Here is a 21,241-nt window from a genome sequence, read left to right on the forward strand (position 1 = left end):
GGCAATCACTTCCTTCTTCCACCAGAAAGTGTGGCTCTTTCTACTTCAAATGATTTAATTAAAAATCCCTCCCAGGTGTACCTAGCCTCTTGGGTTTTTAGTTAATTTCAGATATAATCAAGCTGACAACCAAGAACAGCATCACATCTTTCCCGTGAGCCTCTGCAGAGGTTGTGCCGATGGGATCATCTTACTGCAAACCCTGTGGGTTCCAGCGACACTTCCTGCACCAAAGGAGCAACACTTGTGCAGCTCATGGGAAGATGTGGGTTAAGAGTCCTTCCTCAGACACAGTGAAGGAAAGCTCACCAGGAAATGCCTGCTGGTTTTTAATAATGTAACTTCATTCATCTCATAGCCTGTCACAGGCATGTGTCTGTAAAACAGCCACCAGGATCAGGGCCTGGACAGATATCACACTCCAGTGTCTGCTGGAAGAGGTTGCTGCTCATCAAGTTTTGTTTTGTTTTTTTCGAGCAGGGTTTCTCTGTGGTTTTGGAGCCTGTCCTGGAACTAGCTCTTGTAGACCAGGCTGGCCTCGAACTCACAGAGATTCACCTGCTTCTGCCTCCCAAGTGCTCGGATTACAGACGTGCGCCACCACTGCCTGGCTGGGTCTTTGCTTCTAAGCAGCGTCTGCAGCTTCTATCTGCTTTTCACTGTTCCCTGTGACCTGGAATATTAATGGAGCCAGTGTGTGTGCATGTGTGTGTGTGTATGTGTGAGAGAGAGAGACCTAAAGCTCAGAGCCACAAATCTGAATTCTGACTAAATTAGAATTTGTGCTTTTTGTTGTGTATGTTTGTTTTTGAGACAGAATCTCACTTGTCTCACTCTGAACCTTGGTTCATCTTGAACTCACAACAATCCTCCTGATGCAGTTTCCAGAGTGCTGGAACTATACACAGTGAGTCACCATACCCAACCTAAGACCTGTTCTTTCATTTATGACACAATACACCTAAAACAGCACCAACTGGGGACCATGGGTGACGTACTTGAGCCCATGGAGGACGTCCTCATTCAAGCTTCCACACCCAGTCCTGTAGTGGCACATTTGGTTTTTGGTAAATAAATCTTGCCTGAAGACCAGAGGCAAAGCTAAAGCCACTATAGGTCAGGCAATGGTGACACACACCTTTAGTCCCAGGATCTGGGAGACAGAGGCAGATGGCCACCCTGGGCTACACAAGATCAGTGCTGAAACAAATCCAGGTGGTGGTGGCTCACACCTTTCATCCCAGTCCTTCCTAGGGAGTCACGTCTTCAATCCCAGCACTAGAGGGAATATAAAATGTGAGGAGAGAGAGGCTTAGTTTGGTTAGTTTACAGTTGTCCAGACTTGGTAGAGGTAAGACTTCTCTAGTGGTTTGGCTGCCTTGCTTTTCTGACCTTGAGGCTAAACCCCAATTTCTGTCTCTGGGTTTTTACTATTCCCATGAACCTATGAAAATATCACAAATCAAAACGCAAGTTAGTCCACCAGTAAAGTCCCTGTGGTCTCTAACAGTCTCAACACCATTCAAAAAAATCTCTCAACTACATCCCCCTGTAAAATGAAAATTACACACTTCCAACCCACAGTGGCAGAATACACATTCCCCTTCCAAAGGGGAATCAGGATAGGGACACAGTGAGCTGTCACAGCAAGGACCAGGGGCAAGGAGAACACTGGACATAAAGAAGACGGAACAGTTCCTCATGTTGTGGTGACCTGGGCCACAGGATTAATTCCTTGCTATTTGGTAACTGTAATCTTACCACTGTTATGAATTGTAATGTAAATATCTGATATGCAGGGCATCTGCTATGTGAACCCTGTGAAAGGGTCACACGACCCACAGGTTGAGAACCATTGCCTTACAGCCTCACCTAGACCTGCTTCTTGTCCAGGCAGCTGTGTCTGGGACAGAGGATACACAAAGGGGCATCAGCACCCACTCCTGGCTGAAACCTAAGACCACATACCAAACAACTGCATTGCTACCAAGTTCTGGGCCAAATTAGCTTTAGTCAAATTTGTGGAAAGAGTAATATGTCCTGACATAAATTATTACATATGGTTAAATTACATCTTAAATATTTTGATTCTGAACTAACTCTATTTATTTATTTTTTTTAAAAGATTTTATTTACTACGTGTACAATACAGTGTTCTGCCTCCATGTATGTCTGCATGCCAGAGGAGGGCGCCAGATCTCATTACAGATGGTTGTGAGCCCCCATGTGGTTGCTGGGAATTGAACTCAGGACCTCTGGAAGAACAGTCAGTGTCCTTAACCTCTGAGCCATCTCTCCAGCCCCCTGAACTAACTTTAAAAGAAAAAATCCATCTCCTTGTCCAAGTCTTAACAACACCATTACACGCTTTTCCCCTCAGCTCAGCTAGAAGCACTACTCTTCCCAGGTTTGTTTGTTGTCCTGCTTATTCAGCTTTTAACATTACACAATGGTTTACAGTATCGAGTACCACTGCTTTCTGAACCAAAGAGGAAGGAAGCTATTAATACACAGCATTATTAAACTAGCATGTAGTACCCGACACAGAGAACAGGTAGTCCCAGGAAGGAAACTCAGAACTAAATGTGGAACATCCACTAATCACCCCTACTCATCTTTTTTTTATAAAAGCAGATGAACTTGGGTTTCCTTGCTGCACGGCAGCTTCAGGTAGAGCTTTTCACGTAGAAGCTCAGGGTCACCAGGTAGAGAACTGGAGCCTATCAGCCGTAAGCTGTGCTGCCCTTTATGGTCTTGGAATGCACACACCATCACTTCGGTCCTCTAGTTTTTCATCTGAACAACGTCAGATTTTAAAACTGTCACACTGCCTTCAAGAAACCCCAGACAATGGCATGTAGACAACGCCCAAACCAAGCTGTGCTAGGGTCACGGGAGCTGAGGGGAGAGGACTAAGGCATTATGGAGGGGCCTTTAAACTGCTTCTTTAATTGGACCTTATCCCAAAAAGTCAAAAAGGCCTATTGTAGTATGCTTACCTAGTACATCCAATACCCTAGGTTCACTCTCCAGTACCCCCGTCCCCACTAAAACACCAGAACTATGGAGTTACTACAGTTTAAAGGGGGGTGGATGTTCAATGGTTGTGCCTTCTCAGCCCCAGAAGTAACAGACTCACTCACCGCTTTAAGCCTGCCCCAAGCTGCAGCACCAGTTTGAGGTCAATAAAGACGCTTCATGTATATTGTCTGAAACAGAAATTTATTCTCAGAATAATGCACGAAAGCACGGGTTGAGGCTACTGTCAGGAGGGTCCCCCCTCCTCCTCCTCTCTGAATGCCAGGGGGAACAGTTGAAGGAAACATGCAATCACAAACAATGATCAACTCTGAAGACAAAAAGGTTTGGTCCAAAAGAACTCAACATAATTAATCCAATTACGTGAACAGCTTCACTGAGTAGGATTAAGATATCGCAGACGTAGTGTTTCCACGGGGTAGCTCTTCAATGCACCAGGGGGGCCTGCTTCAGGGAGATGAGGACTGAGCGCATGCGAGAGACATCTTTGGCCTGTTTGCTGGACTTGGGGTTAAAGTCACACAGGCGGGCCACCCGTTCCCATTCAGTGCCTGGGGATGACTCGTCGATGTCGTTTACAAAGGCTTCTTCTGCTGCCCTGGAAGCAATAACAAAGTATGTTGGTTTAATGTAAACACCCGCTGAGCAATCTGGTGGCTGCCTTGCTACAACTTGCTACAGGATAAGTGTTTGTCTCTTTTGACTCAGGGGTGTTCTGGTTTTCCAAAGAGTATCAGCCCCTGGCTCAGGTCAGAAGCAGGGGCAGACACGTGGCCAGCTCTCCTTGGTACAGGTACCCAGGCTGCTGTATGAAATGGTGGAATACAGGTGTTTGGTTCAGTGCTCAGTCTGTCCCTATGGCTGTCTCTGCTCATCAGAGCATGAAAAAGCAAGTCCTTGGCCACCTATGCATTGCTTTTTGCACAAGAGCAAAGCAGTAGGCTGATCAAGGGCTTGCAGAGTAGCTTGTGCTGGGCTATACTGAGCTTCTAAAGAGGCCTTGGGTCATTGCACAAGAGCCCAAAACTTACTCCTAAGGCTGGAGAGAAACAGGGCAGAGCAAAAGGCATTCAAGACCAAGCTCCATGCTAGCAGGCACTAGAGACTACAGCCATTCTGGAAGGGTTGTTAGGACAGTCACCAGTTCAGCCAAAGGTCTGCCATTTTCTCTCCACCCAGGTGCCTGGTGCCACTCAGGGAATACCCTGGCAGGAGAGCCAACATGAGCTGCTTTTTGGCAGGATGCCACTCCAATATTCTTCCCATCAAGATCAGCCCACCCCCAGTGGGGAACTAACTGGCACGAGCAGAGCCCAGAAGGACAGAGGTGGAAGTGGGAAGACACACGTGTTTCATCTACTCCAACAAGCGTCACGGCAAAGCAAAAGCAATGGAGATGACCGGTCTGTGGGGACAGAGGGTGGCACTATCACAAGGATGGCCGTGGCAGACACTGCTGAAGCCCAGAGCCACTACAACACTGCGACTTCATGGCACACACAGTTAGGGGCAGTGAGAAAGGTTTACTTAACTGTTCTAGGCTGTAGCAAGGATGGTTTATGTTTGTGCTTAAAGGTGAAGAGAAGAAAAGAAACAAGGAGAAACTTTAGGTCAGATATAGAAAATGAGAATGAGCTCGATGCAGATGGTCAGTAGCTAGACATGCCCTTGCCGCTCTACCTATGCCTGGACATGCAGCTGGCTTTGCTGGGCCACCCTGCTGTCCAGCAAACCCAGACTCAACCTTTCCAGTCTCCATTTCTACTCCAGAGAATGTGTAAAAGTCAAATCAAACACCACCTGTAATTTCCAGCATTTCACAAGTCTCTCTGTAAACGCATCCAGCTCTGTCTTCTAATGAGGTGGCCATCTCAGGGTCATGGCCCCTGAGGCTCTCCGCCTACCACCCACCTTCCACAGTGGCTGCTGCTTTCTCCCCTAATTCTGTTGTAAAAAGGAAATCAGTGAGGACTATCCCAAGTCCTCAGAAATACTGCTTTCAGTAACAAGGATCCTTATTACAAACAAAAAAGCTTTTCCAGGAAAGATAACAGTTTTCTGGGGCGGGGTGGGGGGCAGGAGGAGAGGAGAACATTTGAATATCTTGACCTCACAGCGGGGGACCTCTGCTAGGGTGGGAGACAGGGTACCAGAAGCTGGCCACTAAATTAGCAATCTCTGATGCCTGAGACCAGAGAAAACAGTGACAGATACCCACTTTGCCTGAGTGAGCACCACTCACCTCCCAGTCTTTAAGATCAAGAACTGACAAGGCAGAGTACCCTACCCCCACCCCCAAACGCCCCACTCTGACTGGTGATCTAGGAGGCTGCTGTCCTTGGGCTCCTAACACTTAGGTCATCAACTGCTCCATGTGGGAGACTCTCCTTCCCATCTTAGGCAGACAGGCAGGCAACAGGGCCTGGAAGCAGTACCAGTGGCAGCAACAGCAAGAGGTCAGACCATCTGAGCCCAGAACCTTCCCAGACAGATTGTGAAGGACCATGTTTGAAAGCTTCCAGGATCGGGTATGCAAGTGGTCGCCAGGGAGTGTGGGGTGAGCACTCTGCAAGGTTAGCAATGGTCACAGCTAGCTTATCAACTGTCAAGCAGCCCCACAGAGCCAAGGGGAAATATTTTAAAAAGCAAAGCAACTTGTGACAAAAAGGAGCATTAACTCTAAACAAAAGGAATCAAAACAAGAAAAGGAATTAGTTTTGCAACATACACATAACCAATCACGTCAGCGAAGGGTTGTTTGTAGAAAGCTTCATCTGCCACCCTAGACAGCAAGAAGTCCAAAAGGCAGGCGAGCAGGCAGGAGAAAAGAGAAAACATTGAGAAGCAGAAACATCTACAATCCACAATAGAGGTGTGACAGTGCCCTGGGGAGCTGCTCCCAAGACTCCATTCTAACCCAGGGGGGCTTCCAGCGGTGGAGACTCCAGTGCAGAGGCATCTTGGAAGCTGGCCTTCATCGGCTCTCCACAAGAGAGCGCTTCAGCTTCAGCTTTGGGCCAGCCCAGCAACAACCTTTATTATGGGTTACATGCCATTGCACACACCTCAGCCATTACCACCTATGGCTGCCAGTGTTCTCGCCCTACTCCAGGTGGAAGATGACTGGGCTTCAGAGGTGAAGACCTGGCCAGCTGCAGCAGTGTGGCTGGTGGTGCAGATATTTTACTTACTATAAATTAAAAGTTGTTTCCAAGCTCGGGACGGCAAGCTACCTTCCTGCCAGCCTTCCTCAGTATCACTGGGCATGGGTACTTGAATACTGCCAAGCAACACACGGGCACGGTCCCAAAGATTTAATCCCCAATATCGGTTCCAATCACTGCTTCCCCACACTGGCTTGGTGGAAGAAACAGTCTGTGGTTGCTGCAAACTTAGAGATAAGAGCAAGTGGAGGGAAACTAGTGTGGCCTCTGGCCCCAGGCTTTTCTATTCTGCTCAGGAAGCCACGGCTGTTTCTGAATACCTTTATATTAGTCTTGGCTGGCTCTGACAAAGTGTACCTTAAAATCCCAAGTTTCAGCAACTCTTAATACACTCGGGTGGAAGTGGACCAGATGACAGAAGCGGACTGACCAGGGATACAAGGTGCCGAGAAGGGACACAGCAAATAAGGTCTCAGCCAGGCTGTTTTATGATGGAAAACTGAAAATGTCTGGTTTTTTTGAGACAGGGTCTCAAAGTTCCTGGCTAGCCAAGAACTCACTTGGCTTCTCAGTAGCAAGGCAGCGGTAACTGGCTGGGCCAGTTTCCAATGACAATCACACTCACTCACTATCCTAAGCACACATTTATCTGAAGGCATATTCTAATAACTTACATTTTGACTTATTTCATTTGATACAGGGTCTCAGGTAGCCCAGGTTGGCCTTAAACTTCATAAGGAGATGAAGATGACCTTGAAATTCTGACCTTCCTGCCTCCTAAGAATCCGAGCATGCTCTGGGGCACCCACTCTATAAAATGCAGTATTGTGGATCCAGATCGGGACTCAGACACCATGACGCTACTGACTCAATGACACCGTCAAGGGTTTCAGATTATTTTTTAAACACACACACCCTTTACTCTTTCATACTTCTCCACACAGAAGGTGTTTGTGGATATTTAGAAAGAGCAAAAGGAGCAGCCTGGCTGTGACTCAGTGACTCGCAGGAAACAGCTGCTGAGTGAGAGAGAGGCTCACAAGGCCAGGCACTGTGGATGCTCTGATCCTTCCAGTTTATACAAGGGGTTTAGCCCTGGAGGAGGATAAAGGATTAATGTCTCCCATCAAGGCATCACTTGATGACAAAAGGCTTCTCTGTCGGGCTGTTTGCAACTAGCCCCAAAACTACAGAGCTTGTCAGTGACAAGCAGGGCCTCTGAAGGACAAAGAGAAAACACAGCAAATGCAGGCACCCCACCTGTTTGTTCTTCTCCCAGCGACTGCCAGAGAGCTCGGGGAAGGCTGGGAAAGGGGAGAGGAATGCCTGACCACAGGACAGGCTCTTCAAGCCTAAAATCACAATTCAGAACTGCATCCTATAAATAGCTCCACAGTGGACATGGGGAAGGAATCTACCACTGCTAAAAATAATTAAGATTCCTCAAATGTTTTCAGGCCACAGGAGAACTCAAAGTCCCAACACAAGAGACCTCTAACACGGACAATGTTTCTCTTCTCGCTTGGGAAGGGTTGCTCTAGGGTTTTCCTCCACGGACAAACTGCAGACCACTGCTTGGACTCTGAAAAGGGGATTTCTTCTCACAGCTACCACCGGATGGCTTGGGATGAGGGGAGCTGCAGCCCAGCACTGATGACACAGCGCCATCCACAAGGGAACAAAGACCCCTATGTCTGCTGACTCTTCCACACTCACTGCAGGACCCGGCCTGGACTGGCCCCCAATGTCTTGGTGAGGTGTTCTGTTGAGACAAGATCTGTGCATCCCAGGCTAGCCTCAACATTCATTCCCGCCAGAGCCTTCAGAGTGTGAGACCGTAGCTGTGTGGCACCACAAACAGCTCCATCTCCACCTTCGTTCACTCTGAGTTGCTGCAGGATGAACACAGGGCCTTGCACACGCTAAAGTGCTCCTACGACAAACACAAAGCTTCACTCCTAGAGCCCCTCAATTGGCCTGCAATGCTGCCAACACCAGCCTCTGAAGGAATCGCTGGAAGCCTGGTGGTGAAGCAGGTGGATCTCTGTGAGCTGCAGGCCAGCCCGGACTACATAAAGACTGTCTCAATACCAAACAAAAAGACAACAGAACTACGGGAATAAACAGTGGGAGCAAATCTGTTCTGACTGTGGGGTGCTGGCCAGCGCACCTCCAGCTCTCGGCAACCTGAAGCTGGTGAGCACGTTCTCCACGGCGCACACGCTGGCTTCTGACAGTGCCATGTTAACACTCCGTGGGAAATCGTCTCTGTCTGGAACTTGAGCAGATCAGGCAACTCAACATCCTACAATTCCAAGAAAAGTAAAGTACTACCGTCTGACAACATGTTCAGAACCTCAACCTTTAAGGTTAAGTTCCTACAACAGACATGGCGTATTCCTTTAGATAAAGGGAGGAAGTAAAAGCGACTCCAGCAGAAAGCCTGGTCCCAGTAGAGTTTTTATCAAATTTGAAAATCTATTTGCCATGTTGCTGAAGCTTTGAGGACCTGGTACAGAAAGATTTAGATCATTTGGCCCAAGTACTTCAAGTGCCAAGGCAGCCTTTGCTGGGGAATCTCACTACACCACAGCAGCCTTCATTAGCACGGATCCAGAACCTGGGGGAACGCATCTCAAGGAGGCACAGGGCAGAGAGAGGCGTGGCATTGTGAGCACTTCACAGCAGCACAGCAGACAGAGCAGGATGGCAGCTAACCTTGACCAGATACTAGTTTCTACCCTGCTTGACACCAGATTTCAAATGGAACCTGAAGGCATTGTTCTAGAGTGTATCCCTCTCCTCAGAGAGATGACCAGGTTAAGAGCCCTGGGCCTGGCATCAAAGGACAGTGCCAAGGATGACTACACTCCAAGAATAACTAACTAAATAAGAAGGCTTGGGCAGTTTTAAAGGCGCCCATCTGTTCCGTCACGGTTGCCTCACAGTGGCATCAGCTGGCTAGTGAAGGGTCAGCTGCACTTTCCTGACAGATCTCCATCTAAGAGCTGCCCCAAAGGCAGCACCAGATCCAGCCTCGAGAGACCATCCTAAGGCCCCACCCTAGTCTGCCTTGAGTTTGTTCTGTCTTTTTAAACAGTGAAATGAGTGACGTGCCTCCTACTCTGGGTCCAGCAGAAAGTGAGCTAATCTGCTTTGCGTACAGGGAGCTCTTCTACAAGCACCTCGCCAGGCTGCCTCCAAGAAGGAAGGTATTCCAAGAAGTCCGGACTCCTAAGAAAGTAGTGCAGACCACAGCCAATGCTTGGTAGTAACAGGGGAATGAGTGTTTGCTCCCTACATTATAAACTCTCAGTAAGTGAATGTACTCTGAAAAGAGCATCTTTAAGAAACCTATTCAAGACTTGTTAAGTATGGGGAGTAGTAGCCAGTGAACCCTAATCCTGCCCATGCTGGAACATCCTGAGCTACCTAATTACAGAGCATGCCCACGCTAAGGACGCTCGCGAAGCCTCTTTAGGAGGGCAGGGCTACATTTAGGGAATGTGGATAAGTTAGTCTGTAATCGTCTCCAGAGTAATGAGACAGCAACCGACCTTTCATCTCAGAGTTCTCCAGTGTGAACTGTCCCGGATCATGCCACTACACTGGTGAAACTAAACCGAGTTTAAGAGCCAAACTCAATTGAGGCTGAATTATGCTCACCAGACCCAGGAGACTTGTAGCCTCTGTTTCTAGCAGTTTCTTCCGAGTTGGCCAAGGCCTTTCATAACAAAGGCAGGCACAGTCAAGAAGCTACATGGTGTGATGGAAAATGGATTGGATCCAGGCTCAGAGAACCACAGTGGACTGACCTGTTGTTTGCTTTTGTTTTCTGTAGCTGCTCATCCTGCCTCGCATACCATTCTTCTAGTTCCTTTATTGCTTTTTCTTTCCACTCTGCTTCTTGCTTCCGAGAATTGGCATCTTTAAAGGAGAGAAAAGAATACAACTTGAGGGAAAGCAAAATTTAAGTTCACTTCAACATGTAACACTTTGGTCTTACTGAATTTACCTAAGTATGGGAATGTATGTGTATGGACATGCTGGGGAGATGATGGGAGGCAGCTGGAGAGATGGCTGCTCTGCTCTTCCAGGGAACAGGTTCCATTTCCAGCACCCACATCACACGGTAGCTCACAACCACCCGTAACTCCAGTTCCAGATCTGACACCTTCTTCTGGGCTCCACAAGTACTTCACACATGTGGTGCACAGGCATACACACAACTTTTTTTTCCTTTTTTTTGAGCCAATATTTATTTCATTTAGCCCAGGATGACCCTGAACCTAGACAACCTTGAACTTCTGGTTCTCCTGATTCCACCACCTAAATGCTAGACGAAGATGTGTACAACTATGCCCAATTTCATGCTGCACCAGGGACTGGCCTCAGGACTCTGTGCAAGCTAGCCGACCACTCTTCATTTTGTTGTTTAACCCATCAGAAGATGGCCCAGCACTCACAGGAGTCTCCACTAGGGACTAATACATAGTAATACATAGTCCTGGTTGGAACTAAAACACTACCAAACCTAGATGCAAAGTAGAATTACTTCCCAAAACACCCTTTCTGGGCTGGCAAGATGGCTCTGGGGGCAGAGCACAGGCTGTGCAAGCTTGAGGACTTGAGTTCCATCCTGGACCCCACAGGGAAAGGGAAGAGCCAACTCCTTGAAGTTAACCTGCGACCACCAAATACACATAGCACAAGTGCACGCGCGCGCGCATACACACACACACACACACACACACACACACACACACACACACACAGGAAAATTTTTTTAAAAATTAGGTGCTCTTCGATTGGAGTATATCCTTTCAATAACGATCATTAAAATTATTTTTGTTAGGGTTAGGCATGGTGGCACACACCTTTAATCCCAGCACTCGAGAGGCAGAGGCAGATGGATCTCTGTGAGGTTGAGGCCAGCCTGGTCTACAGAGTGAGTTACAGGACAGCCAGAGCTACAAGGGATACATAATGGAGAGACTGCCTTTCTCCTTTCAGTCTCATCATTAGCCCCAAATTGGCAGTCACTTGCTGTCCAGCCCAGCTGGCCTCACACTTGTCTGCTCTCAGGGCCAAGCATTAGAGTTATGTATCACACAGCCAGTACATGTTTTTATTATTTGCAGGTTTTGTGGTTTTTTTTAAAGGTTTTTATTTATTATGTATACAGTGTTCTGTCTGCATATATGCCTACTCGCCAGAGAGAGCACCAGATCTCATTACAGATGGTTGTGAGCCACCATGTGGTTGCTGGGAATTGAACTCAGGACCTCAAGAAGAGCAGTCAGTGCTCTTAACCTCTGAGCCATCTCTCCAGCCCTACATGTTTTTATTAAATGTTGGCATTAGAATATACAGACTTTTTCTAAGAAGGATTAGTCTAACTGAAGTAAAAATTGTGACCATCTGTAACAGGACCCTTGTCTTCTGGCCTTTACAGATTAGGATGTCCTACTGGAAGTAGTTCAGAACCCCTCATGTTTAGCCCGAAGGGACAGAGATGAAAAGGCATGGGCTGGGGTGGAAGGTAGGTAGGCTGATAGACCCCTTCTTCCCCAGCTCCTGGCTCACTGGCTGCCACCGGTCCTCTATTGTGACACCTGTGCCTTCCACAGTTCTCACAGAGGAAAGGGGCAGAAACCCCTCATCTGTAGACAATCTGGCTGGAACAAAGGCCAAACATTTGATTCCCCTCAAGAAGCCACCCTGAACTGGGAGTAGCGATGCACACAACATCTCAGCTCTCGGAGGATCCCAGGTTTAAAGCCAGTTTGGTTTACACAACAAATGCCAGGCCGAGCAGGGCTACACTATGAGGCTCTGTGGTGGAGGTGGGAGAAGATCGCGAGTTAAGAATACTCTTCAAATAGTTCAACATACAAGCTTGATAATTTTTTTAAAAAAAAAGAAATTTCCTATCAGCAATACATATCCTGTCTGTGAAGGCAGACTCTTGCCTCCAAGCCTTCAGTAGAGACACACAGGCATGCACACGTGCACAAAAACAAAGAGCACAGCAGCCAAGACACCTGGCAGCCTGTTTTCATCTCCCTAAAGCTGTATTCTCTAACACAGTAGCTTCCAGAAACACGTTGCTACTGGAGTGTAAGCTTACTAAAAATGAACAAAGCATAAGACTGAGCTGAATTCCAGTCATGAGTACCTAAATACCCACATGTGGTCAGTGGCTTCTACACTGTATATTACCACATACACACACAACTGTATTAAAAACAAGGAAATTGGCCAACAGTATATATAGCAAGTACTTCCACTGAAGAAAGGACATTCAGGCCCTTCTATGCAGGGCCACTCTGTACTAGGGATAAAGATCTGGCATTAACTAGTTAGGTTATTTGGGTCAGGTTTTTTCCTATATCCAGGTGTCAGTTACCCCATCTGAATAAGGAGTCATGTTTTCACTAGGCCAGCATTCTGGGAGAAACCTACTATTGGTGTAAATACATGAAGAAATGTAATATTTCTAGAGTAATGGAATAAAAAAGTTAGACAGGACATTATGTCTTCAAGATAGAGTAGATCAGTCAAAACAAAAGAAGTTGGTGGTGGCTCGCGCCTTTAATCCCAGCACTTGGGAAGCAGAGGCAGGTGGATCTCTGTGAGTTCGAGGCCTGCCTGGTCTACAGAGTTGAGTATGGGAATGGAGAGATGCCTCAGTGGCTAAGAGCACTTGTTGCTCTTCCTGTGGATCCAGGTTAGGTTCACAGCGCCCATGTGGTGGCTCACAACCATGCATCTCACCCATCTCAGCTCCAAGGGATCCCACACCCTCTTCTACCTCTGAAGGCACCAGGCACACATCTGGTACGTATACAAACATGTAAGCAAAACACTTATGTACATAAAATACAATAAACAAATCTAAAAATAAAGTATACACACACACACACAATATAACTACAATGAGAATCATCTAAGAGCTAGCGTGATAGCGCACACCTTAGCTCACCACTCAGCAGGCAGAGGCAAGCGGATCTCTGTGAGCTCTACACTAGCCAGGTCTACACATCGAGCAGCAGACACACAGGTGGTAAACAGACACACATGCAGCCAAAACATTCACACACATAAATTATCAACCTTACAAAAGTCTCCTGATGCCATTTGGTGGAAAGTGACTGGACCACCTAATGAATGGATCAATCTATGATTGATCACAATTGAATGGACCACTGAGAGGTGGTGCTAACATGAAGGTGAGGCCTGAAGTGGGGGCTGAGAAGTGTCTTCACAGGTACATGTTGTCCTTGGCCGCCAGGGCTCTCTTTCCTAGCTGCAGGGAGGTCTCTGCCCATCCTGCCATGATGCTTCTGTCTTACCAGTGGCCCATTTCTGAAACTGTGAGCCAAATTAAACCTTCCTCCTTTCCGCTGACTCAACACCATGACATCACAGCAATGGGAGGTTACTAGCACATGTCCTAACGTTTGATTCATCTTGTGAGAATGTCATTCACAGGACAGTGGTCAAGTCTCCACAGAGCCTGTGAATAGCACTGCTCTGGAGGTAAGTAACACTGTTTCCTTTCAGATGCTAACAGAATGGAGATCTGAACCAAGTGCCCACAGTCAGTAAGATCAAATCCTAACTTAGCCTTCCTGGGGGAGCTGGCTCCCAAGCCCGTGTTCCTCATAGTCTGTGATGAAGCATGTCCATGTCGGTGGGCTTGGGACCTTTAGGCTGAGAAATGCAGCTTCCCAAAGACCAGACAAGGACATTACAGCTAATCTAAGCTTTAAAGGGATAAAAGAAGAGTCCAGGTCAACCACCCACTGAAAACAGACACCGGAGGAAAATGGGTTCCTTACCAAGGGCTTCCAAGCGCTCCGTTTGCTCTTCTCTCCACTTGCGGATACTCTCAGGCTCTGATTGCAATCGATCCACTTCTGAAATAGCTGCGTAACTGTCTGTTGGGCCATTGCTCTCCTTAACACAAAATAACACACTCTGTCAGTACCCAAATGCCTTCCTGAAATGCTCTCCATAAAAATTAGAGCCTCAGGCCACACCGCATGGCTAGCTGCCATAAAACCTTAAAGGATTGCTTAAAGCAACAGCAGAACCTTCCAAGCCGCCAGAGCTTTCAGCATCACTGCACTCCTCGCCCCTCCTGAGGAAGGCAGAGTGGCTGTGTCTGTGAATACGTGGGAAAGCTGAGGTGCGTGGGTAAGGGAACTGTTATCAGTTTGTTTCTTCACTTGACAGAGAGATTATGTGTTATCTCCGAAGTAACAGAGCTAAGCTCATAGCAAAGCCACGCCTAGAGCCCAAGACTTCAAATGCTATTTTATAGTGCAGGAAAGTCACTTAATACTATCTAACCAAAACAGTGCATTCTAAGAAAGAATCCAAAAGAAAATGCACAACGACTATAGTCAAACCAGGGAAGGAATAAAAAAGGCGGCAGCGTGAGTCTGAGGCCACAAGGACACTTCTCTGCAGTGGGTAAGACTGGGGGCTAAGAACAAGGTGACTGGAGATTTACACTACGTGGCCAACTGAGGATCATCACCAGCTTAACCTTCTGAGACAAAAAGAGAAGTAAAGCTCTAGGAACTGCCAGGCTCGGTGGTGAACCCCAGCACTCTGGAGGCAGAGGAGGGCCAAGGGTAGTCTAGCCTGGTCTACCTAGTGAATTCCAGGACAGCCAGGGCTATATTGTTTTTTGTTTGTCTCAAACCAACAAAAATAAGAACAGTAAAGTACTAGTGACTTCTCTAGTGTTTGACATGGTGTGTGACCGTGTTCAAACTGATCGTCATCATGGAGGATAAGTTCTTGAAAAAAAAAAGACAGCAAAACGTTAAAACAGTGATCTCAGTTGAACATAGTGGCTTATGGCTTATGCCTATAATCCAAAACCTTGGGGAGCCGAGGCAGGAGGAATGCCATGAGTTCATTGGTTTTTTTCAAGCTCTTCCTATCAACGCTACTTTCCAGTTTGGTAGGTAATGTACCAGCACTGGGGTCTCAGTTAAGACTCGAGTTTGCTATCATTTAATAGAGTACTCTGTACCTGGTAGTATTCACCATTCATCACGCCATCAACAGCATCTGCAAGACACAAGGTTCCAGCCTGTCAATCAGGGCAGCTAAATGCTAGGCCAAAGGAGGAAGTTATTATACAGTTGAACGTAGTACTGCGTGCTGCAGAGACTATGAGCTACTAATGGCCTTTAATAAGTGATACCAGGGATATCTTGTCTAACACATGCCTCAGTGAGGCCCTGACATCCACGGGCAAAATAGTTTGGCGGGGGAGGGCATGGCTCCATGGTAAAGAGGAGTTTGATTCTCAGCACCCACATGGCAGCTTACACTATAACCCCAGTTCCAAGGGCTCCAACACCCTCCTTCTGGCCTCCATAGGTACCAGGCACCCTAGTGGTACAGAAACATACTCAGGCAAAACATCCATACACATAAGTTAAAAAAAAAATTGACACCCGTAACCCAAATAGTAGGAGAGAACAGGATCCCTACAAGTTTCCCTGACCTCTGTGTGTGCACGTGTGCTGGACTGTCATGGTGATAACATGCCTGCAGCGGCAGCACAGAGGCTGAGGTAGGAGGGTCAAGGGTTATGAGGCCAGCCTGGGTCAATTCCAAGTGAGCTTGAGCCATACAGCAAGAAACTAAAAGGTAGGTGGTATACATCCTAGCAATTTTAATCACATTTGCTAAAGTGAATAAGAGTATTTGGCTAGTATAGTCAACTATGTCCTGATAATAATAATAATAATATCCTTGTGGCAGAATTGCGGGGACACAGTTTGTATTAATGGGAAGGTCCTTATTCCCTGGGAAATAATAATGGATCTGACAAGGTTTTTTGTCTTTACTGAGATTTGCCTATTTTTACTATCTTCTGGTCTCTCAGTTTTCTTTGCTAATAATACTATTATACTGCAAATAATTTCCCCATTTTGTCCACCTCCCTCCCCAGGCCGTATGTGTGCACATGCATGTGGAGGTCAGAGGTTCTTGTTGGGTGCCTTCCCCAACTGCTCTCCAGCCTTCTTTTTGGAGACAAGGTCTGCTGGCTCATCTGTCTCTTTCCAGCTCTGGGATCACACGCACACACCACAGCAGGCAGATCTTACAAGAGTACTTGGGGTCTGAACTCAGGCTCTCAAGCTTGTGCAAGAAGCCCTTCACTAGCTCAGCCATCTCCCAAGCCCCCATTTTGGCTTTGGACGTTTTTGTTTTTTAAGTTTTTTAAAAGAATTGACACAGGCTTTAACTGTGACTCAGGCTAGCCTATTATATTCTGCCTCTGCCTCCCAAACACTGGGAATACAGGCATGCCTGCCTCACTCGGTTTACCTGGAAGTGGGAACTGAACCTAGGGCTTCATGCAAACTAGGCAGGCATTCTACCAACTGAGTTACATCCCAACACCCCACTTTGTTTTTCAATTTGGTTAGTGATATTTTAAGATTAGAACTACAGCTTAATTTGTATGTAGATGTTCCCAGCTCTTCCTCTGTGATTTCTACATGGGCTTTTATGCTGCAGGCAATCTGACAATAGTATTTCTGGTATTTAAGAAAAATTATCTTTATTTATTTAAGCCATCAGGTTTGACAGCAGAGGCCTTTTCCCCACTAGCCATGTCTCTGGCCCTCTTCTGGTACTTTAGAAATATCTACGTCACCTGGAATGTATTTTTTGTGTAAGGCAGAAGAGTGAGGTAGTTTTAAATCCTAGAGCCTCCAATGGCTAGCCCAGCCAGACCTACAGTATGTTATGTATCACAGCTAACACAGTATCCAGTTAATACACTCCAGCCCAGACCATTACCCCATATATATAAAACCAGAGCATTGCACACCCCAGACCTCATAAACTGCTTGCATCCTGTCCTTTAGGCCTGAGGCTTCACCCAGACCCTCTGGCACATGCTTTCATCTCTTTCTTAGATATTAGATTATTCTCTTTTAAAGACTTAGTTATGCCTATGGGTGTTTTGCCTGGATGTATGTCTGTGGCCAGGTGTGCAAAGCCCACGAAGGCCAGAAGAGGGAATCAGATTCCCCGGGGACTGGAACGATAGCCACCATGCAGATGCTAGGAACCGAACGCAGAGCCTTTGGAAGAGCAGCCAGTGATCTTAACCACTGAGCCATTCTCCAGTTCTGCTCTAACAGTCTTACATGAATCAATGACCCAAGCCAAAGGACAATCTATTGCTACAGAAACAATGGCCCTTGATTCTGGACAACTGTCCCAGCTCCAATAATCCAGAAGAAAACTTTCTCTTAACAAGTCCAGAAAGAAACAGGGACCAAGCCAGGCACAACAGCACATGCTTTAACTGCAGGACTTGGGAGACAGAGGTGGGTGGATTTGAGCTCAGCCAACCTGGTTTACATAGCAAGTTCCACGACCCTGTCTCAAACAACCACTCCCCTCCAAAAAAACAAAAGAACCAAGAGAGAAGTCCTCTAAATACGTCCATCAGCATATGAAGTCAAGCAGGCCTAGGGATGAACCCTAGTTGAGCTACTGAATAGCTTAGGACACTGCTTAGCTTGCTCAGTAATCAGTTCTCATCTAAAATATGTCAACACTCAGCTTAGGGGGCAGTTACTCCTCGGTTCCAGAGGCATAAGGAGTATTTGGCATGCAGTATATGTATTATATATTTAAATATCAAGTGTAACATTCTCTTTTCTCTTCCACTTCTGCCAATAAAATTAATCTCTTGAGAAAACATACCCTTAATTTATCTTTCTCCTCTCTCCTCCAAGAAAGCACTTGTCAGATACGCAGTGCCTCATGGCTACACTCACTGCCCCCCCCCCAGGTATTCCTCTCCTGCCAGGCCCCACCACGGAGACTTTCCAGTACCTGGGCTTGGGCCCCCTCCATCCTGACCACTGCCACTTTACCCAGCTACCTCCTACTTCTAAACTTACATCTTGGCCCAGCCTTCTGTTTAACCTGTGCTCCCAGAGAGAGCAAGCCCTGCCTACCCATTCAAATTATTTGGTATCCCCAAAACCTATGCCCTTGTACCTCCTCTTCTTTCCTACTCCCTAGGAAATGCAGCTAGACTTTACACCAGTAAGCACGTTACCTACTAATGTAACCTAAAACACCATGCAGTAGGCATCATGCGCCTTTGACAGCGAAGAGCAGGCCGGACAGGGAAGGCAATTACATAAACTACTAAGCTCAGACTCAAGCCACGACTGTGAGCATGAAAGTTCTCTAATCCCAAAAGGAAGTGCTGAGACTGCACTATTGCCAACCTCAACACACTGTCGGGATCTGGCATTAAGTCATTAAATGCTTAGTTCATGAAAATGTCTTTCCCAGGAACTAAGTCAGCAATCGCCTCTTTCCTTCCCTTTGCTGCACAAAAGGCCCAATGGTGTGGCTCTAGGCTCCCACCTTATTTTCCCAAACTGCCCACCCCCAAAGGCTGTGTGTTCGGTACAGGGCTCTTTTCAGCCATATATCTGTTAAACACCTGTTATAGGCCAGACACTGTTAGCAACCCAGATATGTTGACACTGAACACTGTCCACAGAATCGCCATCGCCTTCTAACTAGGGGTCCCACTTCTCCCAGTTCCTGCCTGCCTGCAACACCCACAAAGCTTTTCTTCCAATGCAGTGCTATCTAAGAGAGGGCAAACTTGAGGCTCAGCCTTTAATCTTAACCAAGCCACACCTCTCTCTACATTTCAGATTTCCATGAAATGAGGAAAGAAAGTTACAGGGCCAAAAGGCAAATTTTAAATGTTCTCAGGCAAAGGCAAAAGACCACCCATAGAAAACAGCCCCCGACACTTAAAATCAACTTCAGTTCTAGGTTACAGCCCAGTTCTGTCCGCGCAGCGAGCTGTAAACTGCAGACCCGGCACAGTACACACTCCCATGTGAGTTCCTGCTGAGGCCGACTGGTCTAGGAGAAGGCACAGGGTCCTGATTTGTTTTTCCTTAACAAAAACAAAACAGATGCTGCAAACTAGGGGCACCTCTGACCCAAAATAGTCCACCTGGTTAGGATGGTAATTTGAGATTCCTGTGCCTCAATTACACAAAAACGCCATCTGGTGCACCAAAGCCTAAGGCTGCAACACTCACTGTCGCAAGGCTGTCTGTTCCCTTGGCCTCAAAGCCAAAGGTGGAGAGTGCAGACATCCCACTTGTCTAGGGAGCCCCATTTCTCTTCAAGCTGCAATTTTGGATTGAGGGTTTGATCTGTTACTGAGGCTGAACCTCTGGCACCAGCCTCTCAAAATAAAAATAGTGCACCATGCTCCCAAGGCCAAGTCGCTTTTTTTTTTTTTTGCAAATGAAAAGCCATTGTGTCATTTTTTTCTAGTGAATTTCCTACTTCCTTATACTAATGAATGGGTCTTTTCCCACTCCATCTTTGCTCCCACACCAGTCCTAAGCATCACAAGTTACAGCATTCGAAGGCCAAGCAGTCACTCTAAGCCAGCCCCTTTGCTTTTGCTCGAGGTTTGCTGTGGAAAGGCCCACGACTGCATTTATATTCATCTTGTTTTCCTCTTTGGTTGGTCTAGACTAAGCCAAGCTTTTCCTGAATCTAGACTTCCTTCCGGAGCTGTTCCAAAGAAAAGCGCCAGGAGTCCTGGACACCGTACACTCAACGATGTGACACCTATCCTTCTAGGCCAATTTCTTTGCCCACGGTCAGCCTGTCTTTTCTTGAGGTCCTTATTTTTCTCTCTTCCTCCCCACAACTCATTTTATATATCTTAACTGCTGAACTACGCTGCCAATTTTGTTTGCATGTGTGTCTCAAAAACTGTAGATACTTTTCCCCAATAAGCCGCTCTTTCTGGGTAGACTCAAACATGTCTGTAAGCCTGGCCAAACTGCGCCAATGTGGTGCTTTCCGAGACCCGGTTTCAAGCACCAAGTGCTTAGTGAAAAGTTGGACTGAACGGGCCCGGCTCCTGACCGTGACTGCATCTGCACTCCCTCCGCCCCGGCCCAGTGGCACTCAGGCACTCCGACGCCGGCAGCCTTGCAGCAGAGGAGGTCTGTGCACGACCCAGACGGGGTCTCGCTTCCTCTTTGCGTCCCTCTGTTAATCTTCAGCTTCAGCCAGGAACCCGAGTCCCGCGGAAGCGCACAGACCCGCCCCGCCCGAATGCCGCCACCCTCTCACCAGGACCCCCCGGCGGCTCGCCGTGCGGCTGCGGCCCGGGGGCGCCGCCGTCCAGGATGGCGAAGGCCTCGTCGTTCTCGATGCCCGCAATCTCACTCTCCTGCTGCGCCAAGAAGGCCGCGGCCGGGTCTTCCTCGCCGGCGCCCGCCACTCCGTTCCCCAGCGCGGGGCCACCGGGCGCACCGGCGGGAGCGCCGAATGGATCCAGCTCAGCCATGACAGCCCAACTCAAACGCAGCGACACCGAAGCCGACGCCAACCGACCGACCCGCCGACACCCCGCCCGGCAGCGGACACTGTGCTAGCGGCTGCTACCGGAGGACGAGCGAGAGGAGGGAGAAGGTGGAAGCGGAAGCCCTGTTTCTATATCCGGTCGGGTTGGCGAGCCGCAAAAGGAGCATCCAATCAGAGGACGGGAGCTGCCCAATCAGCTGGCAGGGGCAGAGTCCTGAAGACCACTCGTGACTGGGACCAGAGGGAGGAGCGGGCGGAAGTGCCACCTGATCGAAAGCTGGGACTTGCAGAAAGATCATCAGCGGCGGGAGTGACCAGGGAAGGGGGTGTGTGGGGCACAGTGATGTGAGCTCTTCCCTGCCACACGAAACGCAACCACTTGGTCTTTCTTGAACCTCAGTGTCCTCGCTTAGAAAGCAGGGAAGAGAATTCTGCGGTGCCCCTCTCCTGGAGTCTTGACATTTTTATGGGTACATAGGCCAAGAGAAGTATGTTTCTTTTTTAATGTTTCCGGCCTAAAAAGAAATAAACAACAACCCCCCACCATGTGTGTTTTATTTTTTTAGTTATAGTTACTTAAAATGTGTGTATATTAAGGGCCAACTTGTGGGTTC

The 21,241-nt window shown here is 47.6% G+C and overlaps 1 protein-coding gene across 4 annotated transcripts; it reads right to left on the reverse strand.

The window, feature by feature from the left end:
• Positions 1 to 3,201: 3,201 nt before the first annotated feature.
• Clta (clathrin light chain A) lies at positions 3,202 to 20,749 on the reverse strand. Of its 4 annotated transcripts, XM_075967334.1 has the most exons (7): positions 20,394 to 20,749; positions 15,256 to 15,293; positions 14,048 to 14,165; positions 10,019 to 10,130; positions 5,768 to 5,821; positions 4,572 to 4,607; positions 3,202 to 3,637 (listed from the first exon to the last, which is right to left on the reverse strand). In XM_075967334.1, the coding sequence occupies exons 1-7, from the start codon at positions 20,608 to 20,610 to the stop codon at positions 3,466 to 3,468; spliced, it is 747 nt and encodes a 248-aa protein (XP_075823449.1). In that variant the 5' UTR covers positions 20,611 to 20,749; the 3' UTR covers positions 3,202 to 3,465. The 4 variants fall into 4 exon arrangements, with proteins under 4 accessions (XP_075823449.1, XP_075823451.1, XP_075823450.1 ...); XM_075967336.1 differs by lacking the exon at positions 5,768 to 5,821; XM_075967335.1 differs by lacking the exon at positions 4,572 to 4,607.
• Between the last annotated feature and the right edge of the window lie 492 nt (positions 20,750 to 21,241).

The sequence above is a fragment of the Microtus pennsylvanicus genome, chromosome 3 (assembly GCF_037038515.1).
Source record: "Microtus pennsylvanicus isolate mMicPen1 chromosome 3, mMicPen1.hap1, whole genome shotgun sequence".
Lineage (NCBI taxonomy): Eukaryota > Metazoa > Chordata > Mammalia > Rodentia > Cricetidae > Microtus > Microtus pennsylvanicus.

Coding starts and splice junctions, on each gene's coding strand:
- Clta (XM_075967334.1), bottom strand. CDS start 20,610: ATGGCTGAGCTGGATCCATTCGGCGCTCCCGCCGGTGCGCCCGGTGGC. Junction 15,294..20,393: donor CGAGCCGCCGGGGGGTCCTG/GTGAGAGGGTGG, acceptor TGTGTCTTGCAG/ATGCTGTTGATGGCGTGATG. Junction 4,608..5,767: donor GCTGACGTGATTGGTTATGT/GTATGTTGCAAA, acceptor TTCACCTTTAAG/CACAAACATAAACCATCCTT.